The sequence below is a fragment of the Panthera uncia genome, unplaced genomic scaffold (assembly GCF_023721935.1).
Source record: "Panthera uncia isolate 11264 unplaced genomic scaffold, Puncia_PCG_1.0 HiC_scaffold_431, whole genome shotgun sequence".
In the NCBI taxonomy this organism is placed as follows: domain Eukaryota; kingdom Metazoa; phylum Chordata; class Mammalia; order Carnivora; family Felidae; genus Panthera; species Panthera uncia.
Window position 1 is genome coordinate 7,438 of NW_026059574.1, and position 23,067 is coordinate 30,504.

The window sequence follows — 23,067 nt, forward strand, 5'->3', positions numbered from 1 at the left end:
GGCCGGGGCTCCGGCCTTTGTCCCGCCCGAGCGCCGGGAGGGCCGCGGGCGCCCCCTCCTGCCGTGCCCCGGCCACGCGGGGGCCGGGCGGGGGTGGGGGGATGGCCCCCCTCCTGCCTCCGCCGCGCCCCCCCCCCCCCCCCCCCCCAGCCCGGCCTTCCCCGACTCGCCCCTCGTCCCTCCCGGTGGGGCTGCCTGCCGTGGGCAGCCCTGGGGTCCTGCCCCCCTCCCCGCCCCCCCGGAGACGCCCAACTCCGGGGGGCCTCGAGCCACCACCGACGCCCCCATCATCCTCACAAGGGTCCCCTGCGCTCCTCTCCCTCAGGACAGCAAGGCGGTCTGCGGAGCCTGGGCCCCGGGACAGGAGGAGGCACAGAGACGACTCACCCCCTCTCCGTCCCACCGTCATTCAGTCATTCCAACCCAGACCCCAAATCCTAACCTCGGCGAGCTAACCGGCTTCATGCCTCCCTGTTCCTCCTGGGCAGGTGTTTTCGGCACGTGCTGGCCCGAGTGCAAAGGCTGGTCCACCACTGCCTCCCTGGGGGACCTCGGGGCAGTCACTTGTCCTCTGTGGGCCTCTGTTTCCTCTCCTGGGAAATGGAGCAACAGTCTCTGCTTCAGCTCCTGAGCGTGGGGGGCACAGAACAGGTGCCCACTACACAAGGGATCCGCCCGAGCCACTCAGGGTGGGATCCAAGCCGCCCAAGGTAGGATCCAGGCCAACAGCAGATGAAGTCCATACACAGATGAAATCCGACCCGGGAGCAAGACAGAGAAGGGCATCCGGGCACAGTGCACGGCTTCAGTGGAGGCCCAGAGTGGTGGCTCCTGGGGAGCTCACTGGGGACCTGTTCCTTCGTTTTCCAGTCTTATGCATGCCACAACCTCTGTCACCAGACTCTGAGTTTATAGAGGTACTCTGTCACCAAGTGCCGGCTGGAAACTGCCAGTGGTGCCCAGCTGGGGTCCACCTCTCTGGATTTGTTTCACTTGCCCAGGCCTGGTGAGAGTGAGACCAGAGCCCTTGAACTAGAAGGTCCCCACGGGAGGGAATGTCGCAGGTCCTCGTAACAGGAACCATTAGAGGCCAGAGACCGGCAAACTAACCTTCACCCCAGCAAAGTGGATGGACCCACGCCAGCCACGTCCCTCCAAGGTGTTGGGGGGCACACGCCACACGACGCCTGAGTTTCTGCCCCCCACCCCTTCCCAACCTTTGCTCAGGCTGTGCCCTGAGAGTACCTCCCTTTTTTGTGCCATTCAAATTCTGATCATCCATCAAGGCCGGTCCCTGCCCGTGCTTCCCGCCCCACCCCCACGCCCCCGCCACGAGGAGGTTCTCGGTCCTCTGTCCCCTGGAGAACTCAGCCTGCCTGTCCTGGGTGTTGTTCTCTTACCTGACTGCGGGTACCCGAGTCCCAGGGCTGGCCCTTCAAATAGACTCTCCGGATGCCCCTGGCGTGAGGGCCTGGGCTTCCAGCAACACGGGCCCAGCTCAGCCCAGGATGACGGGTCTGGCCCTTTGGAGAGCACAAGGGTGGTGGCGGCCCCCAGTGAGGAAGTCCCCCTTGCACAGCTACGGAGGTGGAGCCTGGCCCAGCCCAGTGTCCCGCCTTCTGGAAGCTGCCACTGTTGTCCCACTTGATGGGACCTCACAGTTGGGGCTGGGGTCTCTTCTGTCAGAGCCAGCAGGACGTGAGCCTGCAGGGGGTCAGGGAAACAGAAAGGGCACACCACACAGGGAGGACGCCTCGGCGAAGGCCCAGCAATGGGGCTGCTCATTTGCATGCAGGGGCCACCAAGGCAAGAGCCGCCACTGCCGCTGCCGAGCGGATTTGAGCTGAAGCTCTGTTTTCCTTCTGTTCTTGTCTCTCTCTCAAGGTCAGAGCCAGAGCAGGGACAGGAACAAAGGCGCGCGTCCCCCATTCAACCTCCCTGCGCCCGCTGGCCGCTCCTGGAGGCGGGGCCCTGGGGAGGGGAGGGCAGGGCAGCTTCAAGGCCTGGCCCCAGGCAAGGTGGGGGTGGGGGCACAGGACCCGCTGCTCCAGGGGACTCCTGCCCCGCGGGGGGGGGGGGGGGGGGGGGCACTGTGGGCACCTAGGAGGCCCTGCCCCTCCCAGGGCCAGTGGCCACCCCAGCCTCCAGGCACAGCCAGTGTGTGTGTGTGTGTGGGGGGGGGGTCAGCTGGGGCCAGGGGTCATTCTGGAGTAAGCTTCCTCTGGAGTCAAGGGTCAGAGATCAGGTTTACTCTGGGGACAGGGGTCAGTCTGGGGCTCAAGGCTCAGTGAAAGTCAGGGGTCATTCAGGGTCGGCTGTCAGCCCTGGGCTCAGATCCAGGACAGGGTCTCCGATGGGGTCTGCCCTTGTCCACCCTGCTCTGCACTCTCGGGCTGGGGGGTCTGCTCCAGACTTGGGGAGGGTCCTGCCAAGGCCAAGCTCAGACTTGGCTCCTAGCCTGTGTCTGTCACCCCTGGTCCAGCACCTGCTGCCTGCTGCCGGCCGACCCCTGGCCCGCAGGGCGAGTCCCCACGGCTTGGGGTCAGTGTCCGACACCCTTGCACCTTCAGAGGCCACAGTGCCAGGGAAGAAGCTAAAACCGCGTGGCGGAAGTGTCTCACTAAATAACCAATGGGACTGAACGTACCTGCCGCCCCAGCTCTGGTGGTCTTCAGAGGCCCTACTCCTCCCCGCGCGGCAGGTGCAAAGAGTGGAGCCGGCAGAGGAGCCCCCCAGGTCCCGGGAAGACGCCCCGCCTTGACCGCTGACGCGGGCCCAGCTCCCACCTGTCCCTGTTTCCCAGACGGGCAACTGAGGCCGGGGTCAGGCCGGGACTCAAGCTGCACAGCGAGTCGTCAACCAGGAGCCCGAGACTCCAACCTGGCCGCTGGCCGCGTCCAGCATGTGTGGTGGCCTGCGGGGCAATCGAGGTACCGGGAGGGGCCAGGAGGGGCCTGGGCCGTGGGTCTGGACCCCCCGACCTGGCACAGGCTAGGGACCCGCTGCGGTGACCCCCGTGTGTGAACACGAGTGCATGTGCACGTCCTGCGTGCCTCCCACACGTGAGCGTCTGCGCCGTGTACCGGGCCTGCCTGTGAGCACAGGAAGCCCCTCCCGCGCTCGCCCGCGTGCACACAGGGGCCCCCCTTTCATCCCGGGCTGACGGGCCCCTCTCCTGGCTTTTAGCCGCTGAGAACTTCCTGCTAACAGTGCATTAACCTCGGCGGGCGGGGGCTGCCAGTTACTCGGCGCTAACGCTGGGGGGGGGGGGTGGGGGGGGCGTGGAGACCGCTGCTGACAGGCACGAGGGCCGGGAAGCGGGCAGCGCACCCACCCTGCCCAGACTGGGGTGGGCGCGCGGCGGCCGGGCTTGGGGCGGGGGACGGGGGACAGGCAGTGTGTTCCCAGCTCCGGATGGCAGAGCGCGGGGTCTCTCCTGACCTCATTAGAGTAATTAACGTGCCTTTTGAAGCTCGAAAAATCGCTCAGAGCTGTGGGAAGGGGGCGCAGATCACAGGGCGGGAGAGCCGGGGACGGTGTCTGCGTGCCTGTTAAAAGCGTGTCCCAGTGGGTCTGACGCAGAGAGACAGACGGAAACCAAGACCAAGTGAAAGAGACCACGCAGGTGGAGAGAAACACAAAGGAGGTTCAGAGTCAGAGAAAGAAACGCAAGGACAAAAACAGAGAGACAGAGACGAGTGGAGAGACCCACGGTGGGGGGACACGTGGAGAAAGAGCCAGAGCCAGAAGGGCAGGGCGTGGGGGACATCTCTGGGGCCTGGCCTCATTTTTGCCACCTTCCCCAGAGGACCTGCTGGGCCCTCAGTGCGGGACCCTCCCAAAGAACAGCATGGGAGGAGCAGTCAGGGAGGACTTCCTGGAGGCAGCAACTGGTCAGCACAGGAGAAGGGTGAAACGTGAGATTTGGAGTGTGGGAAGGCCAAGAGAGATGCCTAGGGAAGCAGACTAGGGACCCGAGCAGAACACCCCAGCTGGAGAGAAGGCTGGCCAGCTGACATGATGGAAATGGCTTCTCTGCGCCCTGGCAGCAGGCAGGGATGCAGGCTTGGCGTGGTAGGGCAGGCCAGCTGGCCTGAGCGGTGGACGGGCCCAAGAGCCGACAGATCCCTAGTAGGCAGCAGGCTCAGTCCACGCCACCATGGACACGGGGACAAGGCAGGGCTCAGGATGAAGCAGGGGACACGGAGAGCCCACAGGTACAACGGTACAACAGCTTGGTTCCACCTCCCTCCCACCCAACCCTCTGCGGGCCAGCAGGGGACGCCGGACGGCACGAGGCTGCCACCTGGTGGCAGCTCCTCACGACCATACGGCTATGGCAACTCGGGCCAATGGGCAGCCCCGGGGCGGGGCGGGGGAGACCTCAGGCTGGGCAGCCGCTGGCCAGCCCCTCCCCTCTGACTCTCCACCACCAGGGCTCCAGGTTTAAGGTGGCACAGAGCAGGGAGCCCGAGCAAGGACTGTGACACGGGAACAGGAGTTCTCTCTGGGCCTTTACCCCAGCAGGGGAGCGCACGTCTCCCCCTTCTCTCCGTCTACCTCGCAGGCTTCCTCACTGGGCCTTCGGGCAGCTGGGGGCAAGTCCAGAGAAGCCCAGCTTGGTCACAGGTGGGAGGACGGGGACCCACACGGAGCCCCGCTCTGTTGCCCACCCACCGCTCACGAGTTAGCACCCAGGGTCGGGCCCCACGCACAGATGAGCGCCGGCCACAGAACCACTGCTCCCTTTATTGTCTCCAGCCCGCTGGGAAGATGCTTCCAGACAGGCCGCTCAGGCCGCCCGGCGCCCCCCCCCCCCCCACCCCGGCAGGCTGTAGCCGGGGGCTGCCTCACCCCACAGAGGAGGGCGAACGGCACAAGTCACGGCCCCACCAGTCTCAAGGTCCTGTATAAGGCCTCCAGGGCCTCTCTGGTTCCCACCCAGCATCCTCGACAGTCCTGTCTGGGCGAAGGGCCAAAGCGGCCTCGGGCAGAGTAGGCGAGCTAGGCAGGACCCACGCGAGCTTGCGGAGTCTGCGTCACAGCCGGCAGGCGGTCAGTGGGGCACGCCAGACGCTAGGGAGCCGGTTCCGTCTCTTGTCCTCTCCCCGGAGCTTCTGGCAACGCTGCCTCCCTGACCTGAGCATCTGGAAGGTGAAGGGGACAGGGTGAGACCCCACCGTGCCTGGGATTCACTCGAGTGATGAGCAGAGGCCTCAGCTGTCTGGCCCCTCCACTCTGCTCCACCAAGATCTGCCTCCTCCAGCCTGTTGGGTGCTGCTGTCCTGTCCGTTGGGGGGGGGGGGTCCCCCACCCAGAGGAGTTCCCAGATCACACCAGAACCTCCCTCTGGGGCCTGGAAAACCAAAACCGTGCCCTGGTCTCTCGGCCTCTGTGTCTGTAGCCTGCACCCCCCACACACTGGGGTTGGACAGGCCCTCACTCCTGCTCAGGCACTGTTGCTAACTGTGTGTCCAGGCCCCCCATCCTCTTCCGACCCACCCCGTCGGCAGCACCCTGGAGTTCCTTCTCCACCCGACACAGATCGCGGCCTTCGCGGTCAGGCCAAGGCCAAGAGCAAGCGCCCACCGATCCAAGCGCTGCAGCCTGTTCCCACCTTAAAGAAACGGCTAATGGGAGCTGGGAGCAGGTGTGCCCTGCCCGGGCCACACGACCTGAAAGCAGGAGGCCAGCACGGGCATCGCATGGACCTCACAGGCTGGCAGCCTCCCTGACTCCCCCAGCGGGGCCCCTGCAGGCTGAGGGGAGGGCTGAGCTACCATCTCAGATTCCTGGTCTCAAAGACGACCTCCTCGTCGCTGTCCAGCGAAGCCATCTCCGTGGGGTCCTCGGTGTTGGCCAGAAGGCCGTACCTCTTCCGCTGTGGCTTCTTCAACCTGGAAGTAGACCCAGGCCCGCTCGGTGGCCATCCTGGGCCGCGGTCCCGGGCGTGGCTGACGCCCTACCCTGCCGCGGTCCGGAGTCCTCCTCTGCCAGACCCTCAACGCCCTGCTGTGAAACCTCCCGGCCTAAAGTGTGTGTTTCTTTCGCCTCGTAACCACCACCTACGTGAGCGAGAGCGACAGAAAACGGGCCCCTCCCTGGGCAGCTCCCACAGCTGAGGCCCAGGGGCCAGGGACCCCGGGGGCAGGGCGGGACGTCTCAGAGAACAGAGAAGAGTGTGAGAACGCGGCCTCGCAGCGACGGGACTTGAGGGTCGGCCAGAGACGCCATCAGCAGAGCTGTCTCGGGCAGAAGGCCCGCTCCTGACCCCCCCCCCCCCCAGCCCCGCCGCGGGAGAGGGAGGGGAGCCTTCCGCCGTGGACGCGTCCAGGGCCACGTACTCAGCGCAGTCACTGGAGGGCCGGCCGGGGCTCTCTGCGCACGGTCGGCTGTGCTGACAAAGGCCTCTGGAGGGGCAGCCCCGGAAAGGAGGCCGCACGGGGAAGCCCCTAGCGCGGGGAGGGACACAGCCCTCCACTCTCCGGCGGCAGGACAGAGAAACTGCACGCGGCCAGCCCCACGACGACACAGCCGAGGCCTGCGCGGCCGGCCGGGGGGAAGGACGCAAGGGGACAAGGCCGCGGCCGAGGTCGCAAGCCCCGCTCGGCGCCGAGGGACGCCCTCAACCTCGCGGCGCAGTAGCGCCCCCGCGTCCGGAGGCGGCGGGGTTGTTGTCACCGCCGCGCACCACGCCGGCGACTCCGCCCCGCGGGGGCGGGGCTTCACGGCCAACACGTGAGGCGCGAGGCGCACGCTGACTGGCCGCGCCGGGCGGCGTGCGCCTGACGCACCTGAACGCCCGGATGAGGAAGTAGAGCGCGGCCAGGCCGCTGAGGCCCGTGAGCACGTAGAAGGAGCGCAGCAGCGGCGAGCCCGGCGAGTCCGGCGGTCGCGAGTGCGTGCTGTTGTGCGGCGGGCCCGGCTGGCTCCCGTTCGTCACGGCGGGCGGTGGCGACAGCGTGGCCTGCACCGGGCGCGGCGACGGGGACGCGGCCCCCTCGGCCCCGCACAGCAGCGCCGATAGCAGCAGCGCCCGCAGCAGCAGCAGCAGCAGCAGGGGCGGCGGCGGCGGCGGCGGCGGCGGCGGCGGCAGCAGCACGCGCGGCCCCATGGCCCGGCGGAAGCGATGGCTGTACCCCGCCCGCGCGAGCGAGTCACTCACCGGCGTGGGGGCGGCCCCAGCCAATGGCGCGCGGGGGTGGAGCTTAATTCTCGCGAGCGCCCCGCCCCCCACCTCGCCTAACCCCGGCGGTCGTGGGCGTGGCCCACGGTGCCCAGCCCGGGCTGCGCGCGCACCTCCGGCTGCAGGCCCCGCCCCGGAGCCCACGCCTCCTCCCGGGAGCAGCTTTCCCAAAGGCACGGCGGTGTCAAGGACCCTCGCGGGGGACGAAGCCACGCCACGCAGGGCGGCCTGGCGCAGTGCTCTCCAGGCCCTCAGTCCCAGCCAGGGCCCCAGGAACTCCAGGGGCTCTCACCCTGGGAGGCGCCAGAGGCTCCCACCGGTGGGAGAACCGTGGGCACCTAGGCCGCCCCGCCGCCATCCTCCCCCCCGCCCCCCACTACTGGCAGTGGAGGGGAGCCACCGAGGCCTGAAGGCAGTGGAACCAAGGGTCAACCCTAGTGCTCTGCATCCCTAGAGGGGGGCGGAAGGCAAGCAGCTCAGGAAGCAAGCTCTCCCTGCAAACAGCACAGGTGGGAGGCTCTGGGGGCCACTCCGCCAAGACCCTGGGAGAGAGGTGCCGGCCTCAGATGGGGGAGCCTGTGCCCCTCAGAACCTGAGAGAACTGCCCAAGGGGACAACAAAGAACCGGGTGGTCTTCCCGGCTTGGGGCCAGCTTGTGCCCTGAACAAGGGCAAAGAGGCTTTTCTCCGGCAGACTCCCCCGAACCCCTTTCCCACCCAAGCTCCCTGGCCGCGTCCCGAGCCAGACTCAGATTTGTGTGGACACACCAGCCCTTTATTCAAATCCGACTTCATGTCCTGCTCCTGTTGAGGGGGGCGTCCTGGCTGCGGTGCGGTGCCTGCCGCCACACACCTGTCCTCCAACAGCAATTCGAGTCGCTGCACCTCAGCCTCCCCAGTGACGCGCCTGCTGGAACAAACGGGAGAAAAGAGCTGGCTGCAGGAGAGCCCCGCAGAATGCTGCCCACCCCCGGCCCCCACTGGGGTTACAGGAGGGCAGGCCAGGAAAGGAGAACCCACCAGCGGGGTCAAGCGACAGGGCCAGAGCGGCTCACATCACCCACCCTAAGAACCACTTACAGGGGACACGGTACGAAGACCGGTGGCTGTGCCTCTGGCTCTTGCTTCCAGATAAAGTCCCTTCTGGGACAGTGAGTCCTGGTCATCGCTGCTGTCTGGCCACACCTCCAAGTCACGCTGGCTTCCCTTCAACCTGCCAAAGCAAAGAAGCGTTACGCCCAGTGTCCTGGCCACAGGTCACATCTGCCCCTCCCCACCTCCCCTGAAACCATCCACAGCTCCTAGGAGGGTCTCAAACTAGTCATCGGGCCGTCCCGGCAGAGGCCCCGTCACAGGCTGGCGTGCCCAGGGCGGGCCTGCACCTTGCAGATGGGCCAGGCCACGTCCCACCCTTGAGCAGAGCCAGCTGCCCAATTGGGATGGAGCTTAGAGGACCATGTGGGCTCTGGGAAAAACTCATGGCAGCAACAGACATCAGAGAAAGCTAGTTGGGAGCCTGAGGGACGGAGGTCTGGAAAAGACTGTCAATTGATGAACAAAAATCCCAAAAGGCAGGGAGTTCGGTGGTCTCCAATCCTGCTTACGGATCAAACCTACTCCTGTGGCGTGACCGCCCAGGCCGCTCGCCGGGCTGCAGGCGGGGAAGGGCTAACGGCCCAGATCTGACTCTGGTTCGAGCTTGATTAAAAAAATTAAAATTAAAAAAAAAAAAAAAAAAAAAGTAAAGAAAAATGGAAAAGGATAACAGCCAAAGGAACATTCCCCAGGTACAGAACTTTACTCTCAAATGAGCTCTCGACGAGAGGAGGGATGCGGACACGAGCAAAAGGAGTTACCTCGAATTACAGGGCTATTTCCACATATGAGCTAGCCAAGGGAGCAGCTTGCGTCTCAGAGGGTTCTGTTGGGCGCACAACACTTCTGTCCTCCGAGGGGCTGCAGCTTCCATAGGCTAGCGGTGAGAGCTCAGAACTCGTGAAGCAACAGCAGAGCTAGCTAACGAGCCGGTCGGTCCGTGGTCGCCCAGGGACGCTGCCTGCCGTCCGCTGTCTGGCCTGCTCCTCAGCTAAGGCGGTCCGGGTCAGCGTCACGTGCCTGGGCGTCCACCGTCCCCTGCTAAGCTGCCCACCCTGTCGCCCACCTTCTCACCTCACCGGGGCCGATGGCGGTCGGCTGTCAGGAGGGGCCCGGCCAGCGTCTGCCTATTCTGCCTTCCCTGTCTAGCTTTCTGAGAGCCTCAGGCGGGACCGGCAGACCTACTTCTCAAACTGCCCTTTCCGCTCAGTTCTGACCGCCTCGAACCCGAGAGCAGGGAGTGTGTTGTGCAATGAAAGGGAAATTGTCAGAGCAAGGTTCGTTTCAGACGGTCTTTTAATCGGCTTCGTAAAGCCAAAGAAAACTGCGTACAAGAATTCCTTAACCGCTTCAGATACAACATCAATGGGTTATGCATACGTCTTCCGGTAAAAAAAGACAATATAAATAAACATTTTCAAGAACCTCTCAAAGGGACATCTGCAACTCTTGCTGTGCGTCATACACAGCACGGAAGGGCCGAACAGGCCAGGCCCGGGGCCGCCGGGGTACCTCTGCCACAGCCCCGGCATGGGTCCTACCACGCTACACGCAGAAACAGTACACAGAGCTGGAAAAAAGCCACAGCTTGCTGAGCTTCCGGCAAAAAGCGGATTCAGAGTCCATTCAATCTTAAAGAGAAGTGAACTGGGGCACCCGACCTCACGGGCCGACCCAGTAAAAAGAGAAACAAAAAAGGCAACACAACCAAAACCAAAACCCACACAACCCCCAAAGATTTCCTAAAAATCTTATGGCTCAGGGTAAAAAGAAAAAAAATAAAATCTGAAGTGCTTTTCAGAACATTTTTAAAACCCTTAAAAACTGACAACGCTTCCTTAAGAAGAGTAGTCTAGGTAAACGAAGCCATCTGGGGGTCAGAAGCAGTCAGGCTGTGTTTGACAAGATCAAAACGGATAGGACTACAAAAGTGGGGTACAAGGAGGTGTGTTCACTACACATGAACGATTCAGCGAAGCTCCCAAAATCTTTAAATATACAGCCATTGGAAGGACGATCTTGAGCAGGAAGGATTTTTACTCGTTGTGTGTAGCTGAGAACAAGAAGCAGGGACATGTAAAGGCACTGAAGCACGCGACAAGACCAGCATCCGCTCCCAGGGCCAGACCTGGAGGCCGCGGTCCCGCAGCCTCAGGAGAAACCACCCCCCCCACCAGCTGAGGGCGGGGCGGCAGGCAGGGCGCACATGCACTTCTGCTGCCTGCTCGGGGGGGGGACGGGCCCTCACTGTCCCTTTCCTTCTTGGTCACTCTGCTTCTGCCTTTACATTTCGTGGTAGAAATGGCTGCTGGCACAGAGACCGAGAGGGCAGTATCGCCCCTTAGAGGCAAGCACGGTGACAGACTCTGAGTGTTGCTAGTAGAGGGCGCCAAGGCTTACTGAGCTCCCACTGCAGGCCCCCGCAGCGAGGTGCCCTCGGAGCAGGACTTACCGTAACTGTCGTAGCTGTCTCTGTAGGACCCGCCTGAGCTCCGGTCGCCATAGCCGCCACCTTGACTCCGGCTGCAAGAAAGACACTTGAGGCTACTTGGGCCCGCGGCAGCAGCAGAGCGGCCCGGCCTTAGGCACTGGCACCCGCACGCCCTCACCTGCTGTAGTAGTCTCTGGAGCCTCCATAGCCCCCACTCCTGGACTCAAAGCGACTCCCTCCGTAGCCTCGATCCCCTCCTCCTGCAAACAGGGACAGGAAGAGAGCGTCAGCGCCCACCAGCAGTGGCCCCACCGTGTTCCCAGGGGCCCCGGGCCCCGAGCATAGCACTCACCTCTGGAGAACCCACGGCCCCGGCCTCGGCCCCCTCGGAAGAAGCCCCGGCCGCCAGCAGAGCCACCTCGATAGCCTCGGGATCGGTTGTCGGACGACTTGCCGGCCTGGTCAACTCGGATCTGCCGCCCGTCCACAGACTGGAAACCGGAGACCTGCACAGGTTAGTCTGCGCTCCCCCACCCTCGGAGGCGGGGTTCTGCACCTTCCGCAACCCCGAGCGGCTGCCCTCACCTTCCCGTTCATGGCCATCATGGCGTCCTTGGCATCGTCGATGTTCTCAAACGTGACGAACCCAAAGCCTCGCGACCGCTGGGTCTCCCGGTCTTTCACGACCACCACTGCACAGGAGAGACGCGGAGTCTGCGCCCAGCCCTCCCCGCACGCAGCCCCGCTCCGCCGCCGGCAGCACCAGCCGCACCTTCCGAGATCTGCCCGTACTTCGAGAAGACCTGCTCCAGCGACTGCTCGTTGGTGTCAAAACTCAGCCCTCCGACGAAAAGCTTGCCTTCGTCTGATGCCATGGCGGCCTGCGGCAAACGCTGTTGAATTCCTCACCGAGACCCTCCAGGGCTTCGCCGCTCCCCCCTGCTCTCTGCACACGCCACAGAGGCTTGTGGGGCAAGCCCTGGAGTGCTCCCCCCCTGCCCCCTCAAACCCACACCTACGACTTCCGAATCCCCAGCGCGCCCTTCGTTCCTGGACCCCCGGCCCCCGCTCCGTGCACCGCCCAGCTCCGCCCGCAAACCGAGGCGCTCCACGATTTCACGCGGCTGCCGGCCTCAGGGGGTGCTTATGGCTGGACGCTGAAGACAGGCGTCGGGCTCCGCCGGCACCGGCCGGGATTTCCGCGTTGTACGAGGGGTCAGACTAACTCCCACCCTGAGCATCGGCTGGGGAGCGGCAGAGTGCTTGGTCCACGGTAGGGCACCTGGGAGCGGTGGGTGACTGGGCACTGAGCGCGGGGAGAGGCTCCGACGTGGAGCCTGACGTGTGGGGCCGAGGCCAACTTGGGCCGACTCGACGGGCTGGGGGAGCCCCGGAGACGCAGGCCAGAGAGAGACGCGGAACTGTGCTCCGCTCGCGCTCCTCCAGCGGGAAACCGAGAGCGGCGGCCCCGGCCACGGAACGTGGCCCCGCCCACTGCCGCGCGCATGCGCCCCGCGCACGCCCTGCGCCACTTCATCCGGGCACCCAGCACTCCCGCCATTTCGCTGGGCGCTGCTGTGCGCCCGCGGCCGCCATTTTGCGGTGGCGTCCCGCTCGCGGAGGGCCTGGCCCGAGGGAAAGACGCCCTCCGGCCGCAGCTTGGCCCGGTGTCCCGCTGCCCATCGCCGCCGGCGGGGCGGACTCCACCCCGGGCCCGCCCCGGCGACGCCCCCGCCCAGGGGCGTGACGCCGCCGCCGCCGCCCCGCCTCCTCCGGCCGGCCGCAGGCCGCTCGCCGCCCCGGGCTCGCGGAGCCGGTGCCGCCAGGGCCCTCACCACTGAGCCGGGAAGGTCCCTGACGCAGGCGGGAACAAGGCGCACCACACCGAGCCAAGCCTCCTAACGCTCGAGTGAGGGGGGGGCGCCGAGCGACCGGCCTTAAGTACGCCGCCGCGGGACCCCGCCCCCTGCACCGCGCCAGCCAATCCGAGGGCTCGGGGGCCGCAGCCGCACCTCATATTCATGAGATGGGGGCCGGGCCTTTCCTGGCTCCGCCCCCTCCCGGGCGCGCGGACGCCGGGCGGAGTAATTGGTGGAGACGCGCCCCGGCCGCAGTCCCTCGCCCGAGAGCGGGGGGCGGGGCCGGCGCTCGAGGGGGCGGGGCTGACCCACTTCTGCTTGCCCGCCCCCATCCCCACCTCCTGGCCAGAGGCCGGGAACAAAAGGGCCTCTGGAGGCCAAGGGTCCAAACCTCCTGGGGATCCCCTGCTGTGCTCCAGCCAGCGCTGACGTGTCAGCCTTAGCCAAGTCCCCATACCCACCGGAGCCCCAGCTATCAGGACATCTGACATCATTCTGATACACTTGCCCACACAACCCATACCTTGGTACTCCCAGGATCCCAGGATCTCATGCTCCTGAATGAATACACCTCTCCACTTGGTCGGCCCCAAGGCCTACCCGAACCCCTGAGACTGAGACAGTCCCACCTCATGGACCCCAATGTTCCCCAAGATCCTAATTCCTCTTACTTCCCTACTTTGGGGCACCCCAACTTCACCCAGCCTAGTTTGCCTACAGACCTCCACCAGCACCCACACCTAACTTCCACCCCAACCCTGACTTTTCTGCTTGGCGTGGCGCCCGCACCCCTACACTCACCTTGACAGACACTTGTGCATTCCAGCTCTAGACTGCAGGCTGACCCCAACCTGGGACCCAACCCCACCACTGTGGCCAGCACTGCACCCCGACATTCGTCTCAGCCCTCCAGTATGTGCTCCAGCCTCCTGCCAGGGCTTAGTTCTGCTACCCCTGGTGGGGGCGGGGGAGGGGGGGGGGCAGCGAGTAATGCTCTACTCCTCCCCCTGTGGCTTTTTCCTGTCTCTGTCCGGGGGTTCCAAGATCTCTGCTACAAGGCGAACCAGCTTTGCAGAGACCCTCACCCCCAGATTGCTCCTGGGGAGTCCCAAGTCCATTTTATGGGAACTGCCTTGTGACTGCCATTTGCTGCCTGCCCTGGTTTGGCTTATGTTGTCTCCTGGGGTCCTGGACCCCTCCATGGGGTGGAACAAACTGGTGAAGAACTCTGACTGCCCAAGTTCTGTTCTAGAATGTTTCCAGAGGGTGGACCCTATGCAGAAGAGTTGGGGGGATTTGGGAACAGAGGACCCCCCCCCCCCCACACACACACACTTTCTTGCCCACCCCAGAGAAGTTCCAGCCCCACTCCAGGCCTCAGACCTGCTCCCACCCTAAGGCGGGTCCAGCTGAGAAAGGAAGGGACACAGGCAAGGACACGGTCTCCCATGACAAGGTTGCTGGGACCCCTCCTCAGCTCAGGAACCCACTCTCCCAGAGCAGCTCGTGAGTCATCGCCACCCCCTCTGCACCGCCCAGCCCCGCCCCATGCCGCAGCCCTCCCATAGACCCCCCGTCAGACACAGCCTGCTGCGTCAGCCTCTCACGCAGGGTGGTTATTAAAAGGAGCAAAAAAAGACATCAGCTCTCAACTCCCTCTGCCTTCCGCCGCCCGTGGAGGGGGCTGGGGAGCTGGGGGCAGGTATGCCCAGCCCAGGAACTCTGCCCCGCCGCCTTTCTGAGGCGCTCCCCTAGCAAGTCAGGTCAGCGGCTCCTTGCTCCAGTCCAGGCCAAGGTGGCCTGGAATCATCCTCTGCCCCCAGGCCCCCCACACCCACTGTTCTGTGGTAGTGACTCGGCTTTCTCCTGCTTCTGTGAAGTGCTCTGTTCATTCATTCATTCATTCATTCATTCCGCCAGCACGCTATTATTAAGTGTTTACTACCAGTCCGTTGCCGGGTTACCAGTCTCCATGTCTGCCCACGACTGTCCTGGGTTCCCATCACAGAATGGACCCATACCTGGGGACACCTGTCGCCAGGTGCGCCTGCTCTGGGCATTGTGTGCAAACTGTGAGCTTGCTTGCGTCTCAGGTGTGTGGCCTGTCTCCGTACCTGTGTTTCTGTGGTTTCCTGCATCTGCGTATCCGTGGTGGGGGCGGGGGGCTCCCAGGAGGTAGGGAAGACCTCATCGCTGCTGTGACCGCTGCGCCACGCTCTCCCCGCGGACGCGAGGGGGCGCTGCGGCCTCGCTGTCGCCCCAGCCGGGGGCTCCGGGTCCCGCCGCGGACTCCAGCGTTGGGGGGGGGGGGGGGGGGCCCCCCCCCCCCCCCCGGCCCCCCCCCCCCCCCCCCCCCCGAGGTCCAACACCTCTGGCGCTGAGAGCCCCACCCGCGGGCGTCGCCCTGGAGACGAGGCGGGGTCACCTCGCTCCCGCGGCGCCCCCTCCGCCTTCCCGCCGGGCCCGGTCGCTGGACGCCGGGTCCTCCCCCGACCCTGGTTAATGACCGGGCGGGAGGCGGTAATGAGCGTCTGGGTCCCGGACGGGCGTGGCCGGGATGAAAGGCGCGTGTGTGGGGGGGACCCTCAGGCCGCGTAATTATCGCCCCCTCCCGGCCGGCCAGGCGGGGGCCGGGACCGTGCACCTGGAGGCCTCCTGGCGGGGGCGCACAAGTGGGACCGTCCCGGCTGACTCCAGCCGGCCCGCCTGGCCCAAATCCGCAGGGCCCGGAGCCAGGGAGGGGGAAGCGGAGACTGGATGAGTGTGCGCGTTGCCAGGTGTGGTGCTCATGTGTGCCCGTGAGCTGCGGAGTCATGGGTAATGGCTGGGGACTGCGCTTGTGTGGACGCGAAAGTGGGGCTGTGTGTGCGTGCGGGTATGGAGGTGTGTGCAGGGAACGCACACGTGCGTGTGCGCACACGGGAACCCGCCTGCATGGTACTCCGTGTGCAGGAACACGAGGGACCCCTTGCGTGTGAGCCAAGCGGACCTCGGGCATGTGCGTAAGGGGCATGGGTGTGGGCTCAGTCACAGACAGGTCTGGTGTGTGGGACCTGGGCGAGCCAGGGCTCACAGAGCATATGTGCCGGTGACTGATGGCGTGACGCGTGCCCACAGGGTGGGCACAAGTGCGCACCGCGTGCCATCAGCGGCCAGGGTCTCCTGCGGCAGACATCAGCTCCTGGGGGCAGCAGCTGTCTGGTCCTTTGGGGAACCGGAGGGGACTGCCTCCTGGCCTCAGTTTCCCTCCTGTTCCTGGAGAGGGGTGTCCACAGTGGTGGAGGATGTCTGGCACTGGGGATGGGGTACCCACCCACCAGGGAGCAGCCCCCTGTGACTCAAGGCCGCCATTCTTACACCCCGATCACGCTCGCATCCCAGGAACGCAAAGGGCCAGGCGGCGCACGGCTGGTGTTGGTGACCAGTCTGCAGCAAGTGCAGGAGTATGTGAGGGACTGTGGGGTGGGACCCGCGGCCCACCCGTGGAAGGGCAGGAGGCCAGTGGGAGGCCCGTCCTGCCCCTTGGGTTACACACGTTTGTTCTTCCCGCACTCACGATGCCCCGGAGGTCCGGGCGCTGACCCCTTCCTTTCTACCTGGGAAACTCGGCCCGGGTGCGGTGGCAGACGCACAGGGACCGGCACCCATCGGGCACGTGCGTAGAACCCACGTCAGGTGCCTGTGAAATGCCAGAGCAGGGGCACCCCCAGGTGGGAGGAGCTGACCCCCACGTGTCCCATCCACTCTCCTGACCTCGGCCCCACACAGGCTCCCTGCAGGCACAAGGTGGGGGTGGGGGGAGCAGAGGGACTCCTGCCTGGGGCTTGTGGCATCTCCATGGCAACCCTGGAGTTCCATAAATGCAGAGTGCCCCGTCCTGTGGCAGCACACCTGTACCCCTTCCAGCTCTGCCTGTCCCCAGTACTAGTGTTGATGTCCCACGACTGTCTGCCTCTAGAACGCCAGCGCTGGCCAGGTGCCTCTCCGGGCCTCAGCTTCCTCATCCGAGAAGTGGGTGTTGCAGCAGGGCTTCCCGGAGCCAGTGTGGGGGAGTGAGACGCCCGGGGTTCTCTGGTCTTTCTCGTACGGCAGGACACACAGAAAATGGTCTGTGAACCTCACACCCCCTTCCTCAGTGCCGAGTGAGTGAATGCAACCCCCCCCCCCCCCCACCTATCCCCAATCCGGATTGGCAGGTCTCTGCTCCTCTGGGGGGCCTACAGCCAGGGAGGGTGTGTGGGCAGTGTGGGTGGCTGGAACCACAAGCTTGTGTTTCGGGGAGGGTGCGCAGTCTCTGAGGACCTGAGTTCCTGGCCCTGCCCGGTGTGACTTTCAATTTTGCGGTTTTCTAAAGGGAGGTCTTGGTCCAGGGTGAGAGTGGGGGTGCCGTTGTTTTGAAAATCACACTGTTGACTGAGGTTGTGCCGCCATCGAAGTGTAGGCTGGGGTCCGTGTGTGTGTGTGTGGCGGGCGGGGGGGGGGTCTGTATCCGGCAGAGCCCAGCTGGGAGCCTGGCATTCAGGTGGGGTCAGGATCTACCCCTTAGCTGTTGAGGGGTGCGCTTCTCCGAGCGTGGGCGAGAAGGCGGGCTGGTCGGTCCGGTGGCTGCCAGGGGCCCTGTGTGGGAGCAGGGGGTTGTGCAGATTCTCCGGGAGGCCCGGGGGCAGTGTTGGCGGGGTGGGGGTGGGGCGGGTGCGGCAAGGTCGTAGCCAGCTGTCTAGAGCCCCCCCCTCCTCCAGCCTGCGGGTGATCGCCTCCCCTCGAGGGGAACGGGGAGGGCGGGCGGCCCCGCCCACATTCCGGAGGAGTTAGGGGGTGCCCTCTACGGCCCCAGCCTGCACGCTGACCTCTGACCCAGCCTGAGCCCACTCCCTCCGTCCTGGGCACCCAACGCAGCGGCAGCTGGCCCCAGGGAGGGGCAGCCAGACGGGGGTGGAGGCTGGAATGTGTGCGGGGGGTGAGGGAGGGGGCCCCAGAGAGGGGGCGGAAGTGGGGGAGGAGTCGGTGGGACGGAGACCCAGATAGCAATACAGACCGGCCGAGATACTGAGGGAGGCAACGGGGAAGAGAAACAGAGAAAAGGAAAAATGGAACCAGCCAGACGCAGGAGAGGCAGATGCAGAGAAGGAGACGGAGGGGCAGACACAGGGGGAGAAACAGAGGCACCCAGCCCGGGATGGAGAGCCAGCGGGAGGGCAGTCGCGGGCAGGGCCCCAAGTGACAGGGCCCCGCCCCCACGCCAGGGCTGGGCCGCTCACCTGTCCCAGGTCACACGGGCGGCCGCCCGTCCCCTGCCCTCCCCGGGCTGGGCAGCAGTGGGTGGGGCTGGAGTCAAGACTCCTGGGTTGGGCCCCAGCGCCCTTGGCTGTGGCTCGGTAACTCCCATTCCCAAGGCGCCCCGGAGAGGTGGGCGGGTCCCGCGGGGCCTGGTGGGGGTGGCTGTGCCCCGGGCACCTGCCTGGTGCTGGGGGCGCAGAAGTCGGCTCCGGCCGGGCACCGCTCACTCCCATCTCCCCAGAGGCCCGGCCCGACCCCAAGCCAGACCCTGACCCCGGCCTTTGGCATTTCAGAACCGTGAAGCCGGCCCCAATTCCCCATCTGGCCGCCCCCAGGGCACTCCGGCCCCAAGCGGACTGCAGTGACCCCGGTGACCTGCTTCCGCTTGCCCACAGCCGTCTCATCACCCAGCAGCATCGCCCACCTGGACCCAGGCCTCCGGTCCCGGCTCCACCCCTTGGCAGCCACGCCAGTGCACAGGGCCCGGCCGACCGACCCCCGACTCGGTGCTGGGCCCGCCCAGCCTGGGGCTGGCCTCGGACCGAAGGTTCCGGCGTGCATCCTCCCCAGCGGGCAGGGCCCGCTGCTGTTCACACTGGCCGCTGCCTTCTCTGAGAGGACTCCTGGTCACAGCGAACCTTGCTCCCTTCCTCCGAACGCCGAGCTCCCTGCAGGCCCCTGCCAGCCAGCGCCCCGTGAAGCGGAGGCCAGCTGCAGACAATGCCCCGTCTGTCCCTCCTCAGGCCTCTCCTGTAAACCCAGGCCGAACGCCCAGCCATCCAGCCACCCCCTGGATGTCCTGGCCCCTGCTCCGCCCACCTGCTCCCCCTCCCTGGGGAGGGGGCCCTCTCCTCCCCAAGAGACAGACTCGGGGAGTCACCCCTTTCAGGTCCTCGCCTCTGCCTTTTCCTCCCACCTTTCGTCTTCTCTCCCCCAGCTAACTTCGCAGCTGCCCCCCCCAAGTACACCTGCTCGCGCTCCTCCAGGCCGCTCGTTGCACACGCTGTGCCTCCCACCTAGGGGCACCCCTTCCCCCTCCCAACGCTTGCAAACTCCTACTATTCCTTCGGTAAGGCCTCAGGCCAAGCGCTCTCCTCCCGCCGGCCCTCCTGCGTCCCCCAGCCCGGGGGCTGCAGTGCTGCCCCAATCCGGAGGTCGCGTCACCGAATCGAGGAGGAGGGGACAGCAGACAATGCTTGGACGTGGAAGGAGGGGTGCGAGCGAACGCGCCGGTGCGGGGCTCCACGTGCGGCGCCCTCCGGGACGCCCCCTTCTTCCGTCCCGGCGCGGCCGAGCCGTCAGACCCTCGGCGCGCCTCCCGCCCCCAAATTTGCAGACGCGCGACCACAGGGAGGAGGCCGCACGCCTCCGCGCTGCGCTTGCGCCCTCAGCCGCCCAGGCGCAGTCCCACCTCCCGGCGTGAGCGCCACGCTGTCATTGGTGCGTGCGCAGGAGCGAACGACGCGGCCGCCAGTGAGGCGGCCCCCGCGGTGGGCGGGGCCCGGGCCTGCGGACGCGCGCACGGGGGCGAGCGGGGCGCCCTCCCCCCTTCGTGACGTCAGGCCCGTTTCGCGGCGCGTTGCCGTGGAAACCGCGATTCCATTTCTGCGGGTTTCCGGGGGCCACCCCCTCCCATTCAGCTTTTTCCTCAATGGGAGGAGGGGGCGGTGCGGGGTAGACTCCGCCCCCTGAGGTCTCCGCAGCATCTGCCAGCGCAGGGCCTCAGTTTACCTTTCCTTCACCTGGCCTGGCCAGCAGCCCCTCTGACCGCAGCTCCCTTCGGCCGGGCACTTCCCCCTGGGTAGGTGTGCGCGCTGCGCGGCCGAGTAGGGGGAAGAGGCCAGTGGCCCGCAGCCCCCACCGGGGTGTTGTCCTCCTGGGACCCCAGGGCAGGGCCGGCCGTGACCCTTGGACTTCCGGGCTGGGCGCCAGGAAGCGCCCTGAGGGGTGGGTTCCCGGGCAGCAGGGCAAGTGCCCCCCGCCCTGCAGCGTGCAGACACAGCCTGCGATTCAGCGTGTGATTCAGAGGGTGGCCCAGTTGACACCCTTCCACAGCCCCTACCCAGCCCTGTGGAGTCACCTGCTTACAGCTCTCAGCCCTGACCCCCAGGGGCGGCTGCGTGGGCGGAAGTTTCCACCTGAGCGGTCTCACCCACACCTCCAACCTGTGGCCCTCCTTACCTGGGGGAGCTTGTGCCCTTGACTTGGAGGTCTGGAAGGGTCAGCCTGCAACGTGCATGGTACCTTCCTGCCTGATTGTGTGTGTGCGTGCGTGTGTGTGTGTGTGTGTGTGTGTGTGTGTGAGAGAGAGAGAGAGAGAAAGAGAGTGTGTGTGGGTGTGTGTGAGAGAGAGAGAGAGAGAGAGAGAGAGAGAGAGAGAGAGAGAGAGACTGGGCTGGGGGAGGGGCAGAAGGGCCTCCCGGATACTTCCAGGACGCTCCTGGGACAGTCCTGGGGTTTCCCTTGCTCCTGGGGTCCTTGGAGCTGGGACGCTGAGGGCAAGGCCTTGGGCTATCAGAAATCTGCCCAGGAGTGGGTGGTCACCAATATAACAAACACCCCCAATTCTTAGGGCAAGTGATGTTTCTCTCTGGGCTTGGGGTTTTCTCATCTATTAAATGGGAGTATAATTAGCTCTGTTAGGTGGCAGTGCTTGTTAACTGAGGAAATACATGTAAAATGATGCTATTATTGTCCTGTCTGCCCAGCCCCAAAATGGATGGAAGCAGGACCCCAGAGAGGAGTTGCCCCTGGCCAGGCCCTTGGGGAGATGCCAGTTGAGGAAATCCCCTGGCAACGCAAGGGCGGCCAGCAGAGGGGTGTTCCTGCACTGGGCACGGCCCCGGACAAAGGCCTGGAGGCTTGAGGCATGACCGTCAGGGCTGGGGAGCGCTGGAATGCGAGGCCAGGGTGAGGCCACAGAAGGGTGAGAGTTCACCCCAGGCTGGGGCAAGGCCAGGCCAGAGGCCTTGAGCGCAAACCCTGGGCCCTGGGGAATCACTTGATTTCTGCCAGAGAGCTTCCGGAGGCCTGGCAGGTAGGAAGGGGCTCTATTAGCCTGGAGGGAGGGAGAGGGCTCACGTCAGGGGGCCCACACAGGCAGTACCTCCTGCTTGGCCCGGCAGTGGGAACAGTCCTCCTGTCTGTGGCTGGGGAAACCGAGGCCCGGTGTGTGGGTCAGGTATCCCGGAGATGGTTCCAGGGGTTAGTCCCCAGTCCACTTCCCGGGGCCGGGAACCGAGGCCCCACCCAGGGCACACTGTGGGCAGGCAGCCCTGTGCCCACACCCTGTAGGACTTCCGGCCTTGGGTACTGGGAAGTGGCTGGCCCCTCCCTCCCCTGCTGGGGCAACTTCCTGCCCACGCTCACCTCCAGGCCCGGAGGGAACCCGGGAACTGCTGTGGGATCCCCCCCCCCCCCTTCCAGCTCCCACGGCCTGAGGTGGTGGGAGAACCTAACATCCTACCGGGTCTCCAGATCATCCCAAGCCCTTTCTCCGATAGAGACCACCCATCAGACCAGGGAGCCCCCGCTGTGATGGCCAAGACCGCTCCCCTGACCCCTGCAAAAGGGCAGCACAGTCACTCAGGTTTCATTTTCTGTTTATTACTTGAAATCACGGTGTTTGTATGCGGCTTTCTTCCCGATTTTTTCATACAGGAAACTCACGCAAGGTGCCGGGCCCCCCCCCCCCCCCAGCCTGACCCCCCGAGGGTGGGTAATGCTTTCTTGAGGGAGCCCTGGTGAGGGCAGAGGGGGGCGGGCTGGTTCCTGCCTGGACCTCCACCCTCAGACCCGCGGAGGCACAGGTGTTATTTAAAAATCGTTTAAAAAAACAAAACAAAAAAAACCAAAACAGAACACATTTAAATAGGTATCCAAGACAGTTCTTGAAAAACAAACCCACTCCTTTTTTCTCCTTTTTTTTTTTTTTTTGGAAAATAAAAACAAACAAAAAACAAATCCTTGACCCCTCCCCTCTGACCCCTCCCCACCCACCCCCCCACAAAAAAGTTTACAGAGCTACAGTTAACACATGATGTTCACATCTGAAACCATTAACTTTAAACACATAATGGGGGGTTCACCTAAGATAGGATGAAGGGAGGGACAGGGAGTGGGGGTGTCTGGAGGACAGAGAGGTGGGGCAAGGACAAGACTGGGGGGTAAGGGGGGCAGGGCCCAATCATCTCCATTATCAGTAAAAATAAGTGAATGAACAAAAACTCCACCCCCATTGAAATGGCCCCAGTAGGGGGTTTGCCCCTCTGCCCCAGGGGGAATCTGGGGATGAGAGTGGGGAGGGTCCAATTAAGACCAGCAGCGAACCCCCCCCCCCCAAGGGGGTTAATGCTACACAGCGTCACCCCTACTGGGGGCTTCACAGCTCAGCACCCCCTCCCCTCCTGGCTGCCAGAGGGCCTCCAGACACAGCCCACAGGCCCAGATCCCTCAGGTTGGGCCAGGAAGGAGGGCTGGGGGTATTATTTCCCCTGTCCCCCCAACCATTTCTCTCCCGAGTTTTCAAGAGACTCCCAACCGCTATTGGCTCAGAAAATTAATAGTCTATAAATACCCCAAGCTCAGAACAAAAGGGGGGCGGGGCAGGAGGAAAGGGCACAGTGCGTGGACTCAAAGGCTGGCATCTGGTCTGTTCCCCTCCCTCTCTCTCCTTTCCTACTAGGAAAGGGCCCCACACCCCCACCTGAACCCCAAGGCTGGCTGTGGCCAGCCTGCTGAAGCGCTTTTTTTTTTTTTTTTTTTTTTTTTTTTTTTCTGGAAAAAGAGACCAAGAGAAAAAAAGCACAGATGTGGAGAAACGGCCCCGCGGGCGCAGGGCTCTCTGGTCGCTGTGGGGCCTGCTGGCCGCCCTGGAGGCCGGTGTGCACGGCAGGCCTTCCCTCCCGGGCCCTGCCCGTCTGTAAAGTGCATCATGAGGCATCTACATTTTTGACTTAAACCTGAAGGGACGGGGGCGGCTTCCTCGTCCCCACTCTCAACCATCTGGAGTGACTGCTACATATCTGGAGCTTGGGAAGTGGGCGGGGAGGGGCCCAGCTCGGCCGAGGCTCGAGCCGGCGGCGGGAGGAAGAGGCGGGGAAGTGTGAGCTGAACCGAGGCGGCAGGAACCCAGTCCATGGAGAGTTCGGAAAACCACGGTTAAGAATGGAACTTAAAAGAAAAAAAAAAAAAAAAAAAAAAAAAAAGAAAAAAAAAAAA

At 64.6% G+C, this 23,067-nt stretch overlaps 2 protein-coding genes and 1 long non-coding RNA gene across 6 annotated transcripts; 1 reads left to right on the plus strand and 2 right to left on the minus strand.

Annotated features, from left to right (window-relative positions):
- Window positions 1-4,868: 4,868 nt before the first annotated feature.
- Window positions 4,869-7,129, minus strand: LOC125918082 (protein FAM174C-like). The gene is made up of 3 exons (XM_049624122.1): window positions 6,795-7,129; window positions 5,781-5,897; window positions 4,869-5,147 (listed from the first exon to the last, which is right to left on the minus strand). Coding segments are annotated over exons 1-3 (438 nt in total). The 5' UTR covers window positions 7,115-7,129; the 3' UTR covers window positions 4,869-5,146.
- An 875-nt stretch (window positions 7,130-8,004) lies between these two features.
- On the plus strand, window positions 8,005-8,931 carry LOC125918085 (uncharacterized). Its single transcript, XR_007456372.1, has 2 exons — window positions 8,005-8,083; window positions 8,256-8,931. It is a non-coding gene; the product is annotated as an uncharacterized LOC125918085 (long non-coding RNA).
- LOC125918083 (cold-inducible RNA-binding protein-like) lies at window positions 8,305-14,833 on the minus strand. 4 transcript variants are annotated; one of them, XM_049624125.1, is made up of 7 exons: window positions 14,592-14,645; window positions 11,484-11,592; window positions 11,297-11,403; window positions 11,064-11,217; window positions 10,890-10,971; window positions 10,733-10,803; window positions 8,305-8,398 (listed from the first exon to the last, which is right to left on the minus strand). In XM_049624125.1, the coding sequence occupies exons 1-7, from the start codon at window positions 14,628-14,630 to the stop codon at window positions 8,394-8,396; spliced, it is 567 nt and encodes a 188-aa protein (XP_049480082.1). In that variant the 5' UTR covers window positions 14,631-14,645; the 3' UTR covers window positions 8,305-8,393. The 4 variants fall into 4 exon arrangements, with proteins under 4 accessions (XP_049480082.1, XP_049480081.1, XP_049480080.1 ...); XM_049624124.1 differs by lacking the exons at window positions 8,305-8,398; window positions 14,592-14,645 and adding an exon at window positions 14,685-14,833 and having other exon boundaries at window positions 10,340-10,803; window positions 11,064-11,202; XM_049624123.1 differs by lacking the exon at window positions 8,305-8,398 and having other exon boundaries at window positions 10,340-10,803; window positions 11,064-11,202.
- Window positions 14,834-23,067: the final 8,234 nt, after the last annotated feature.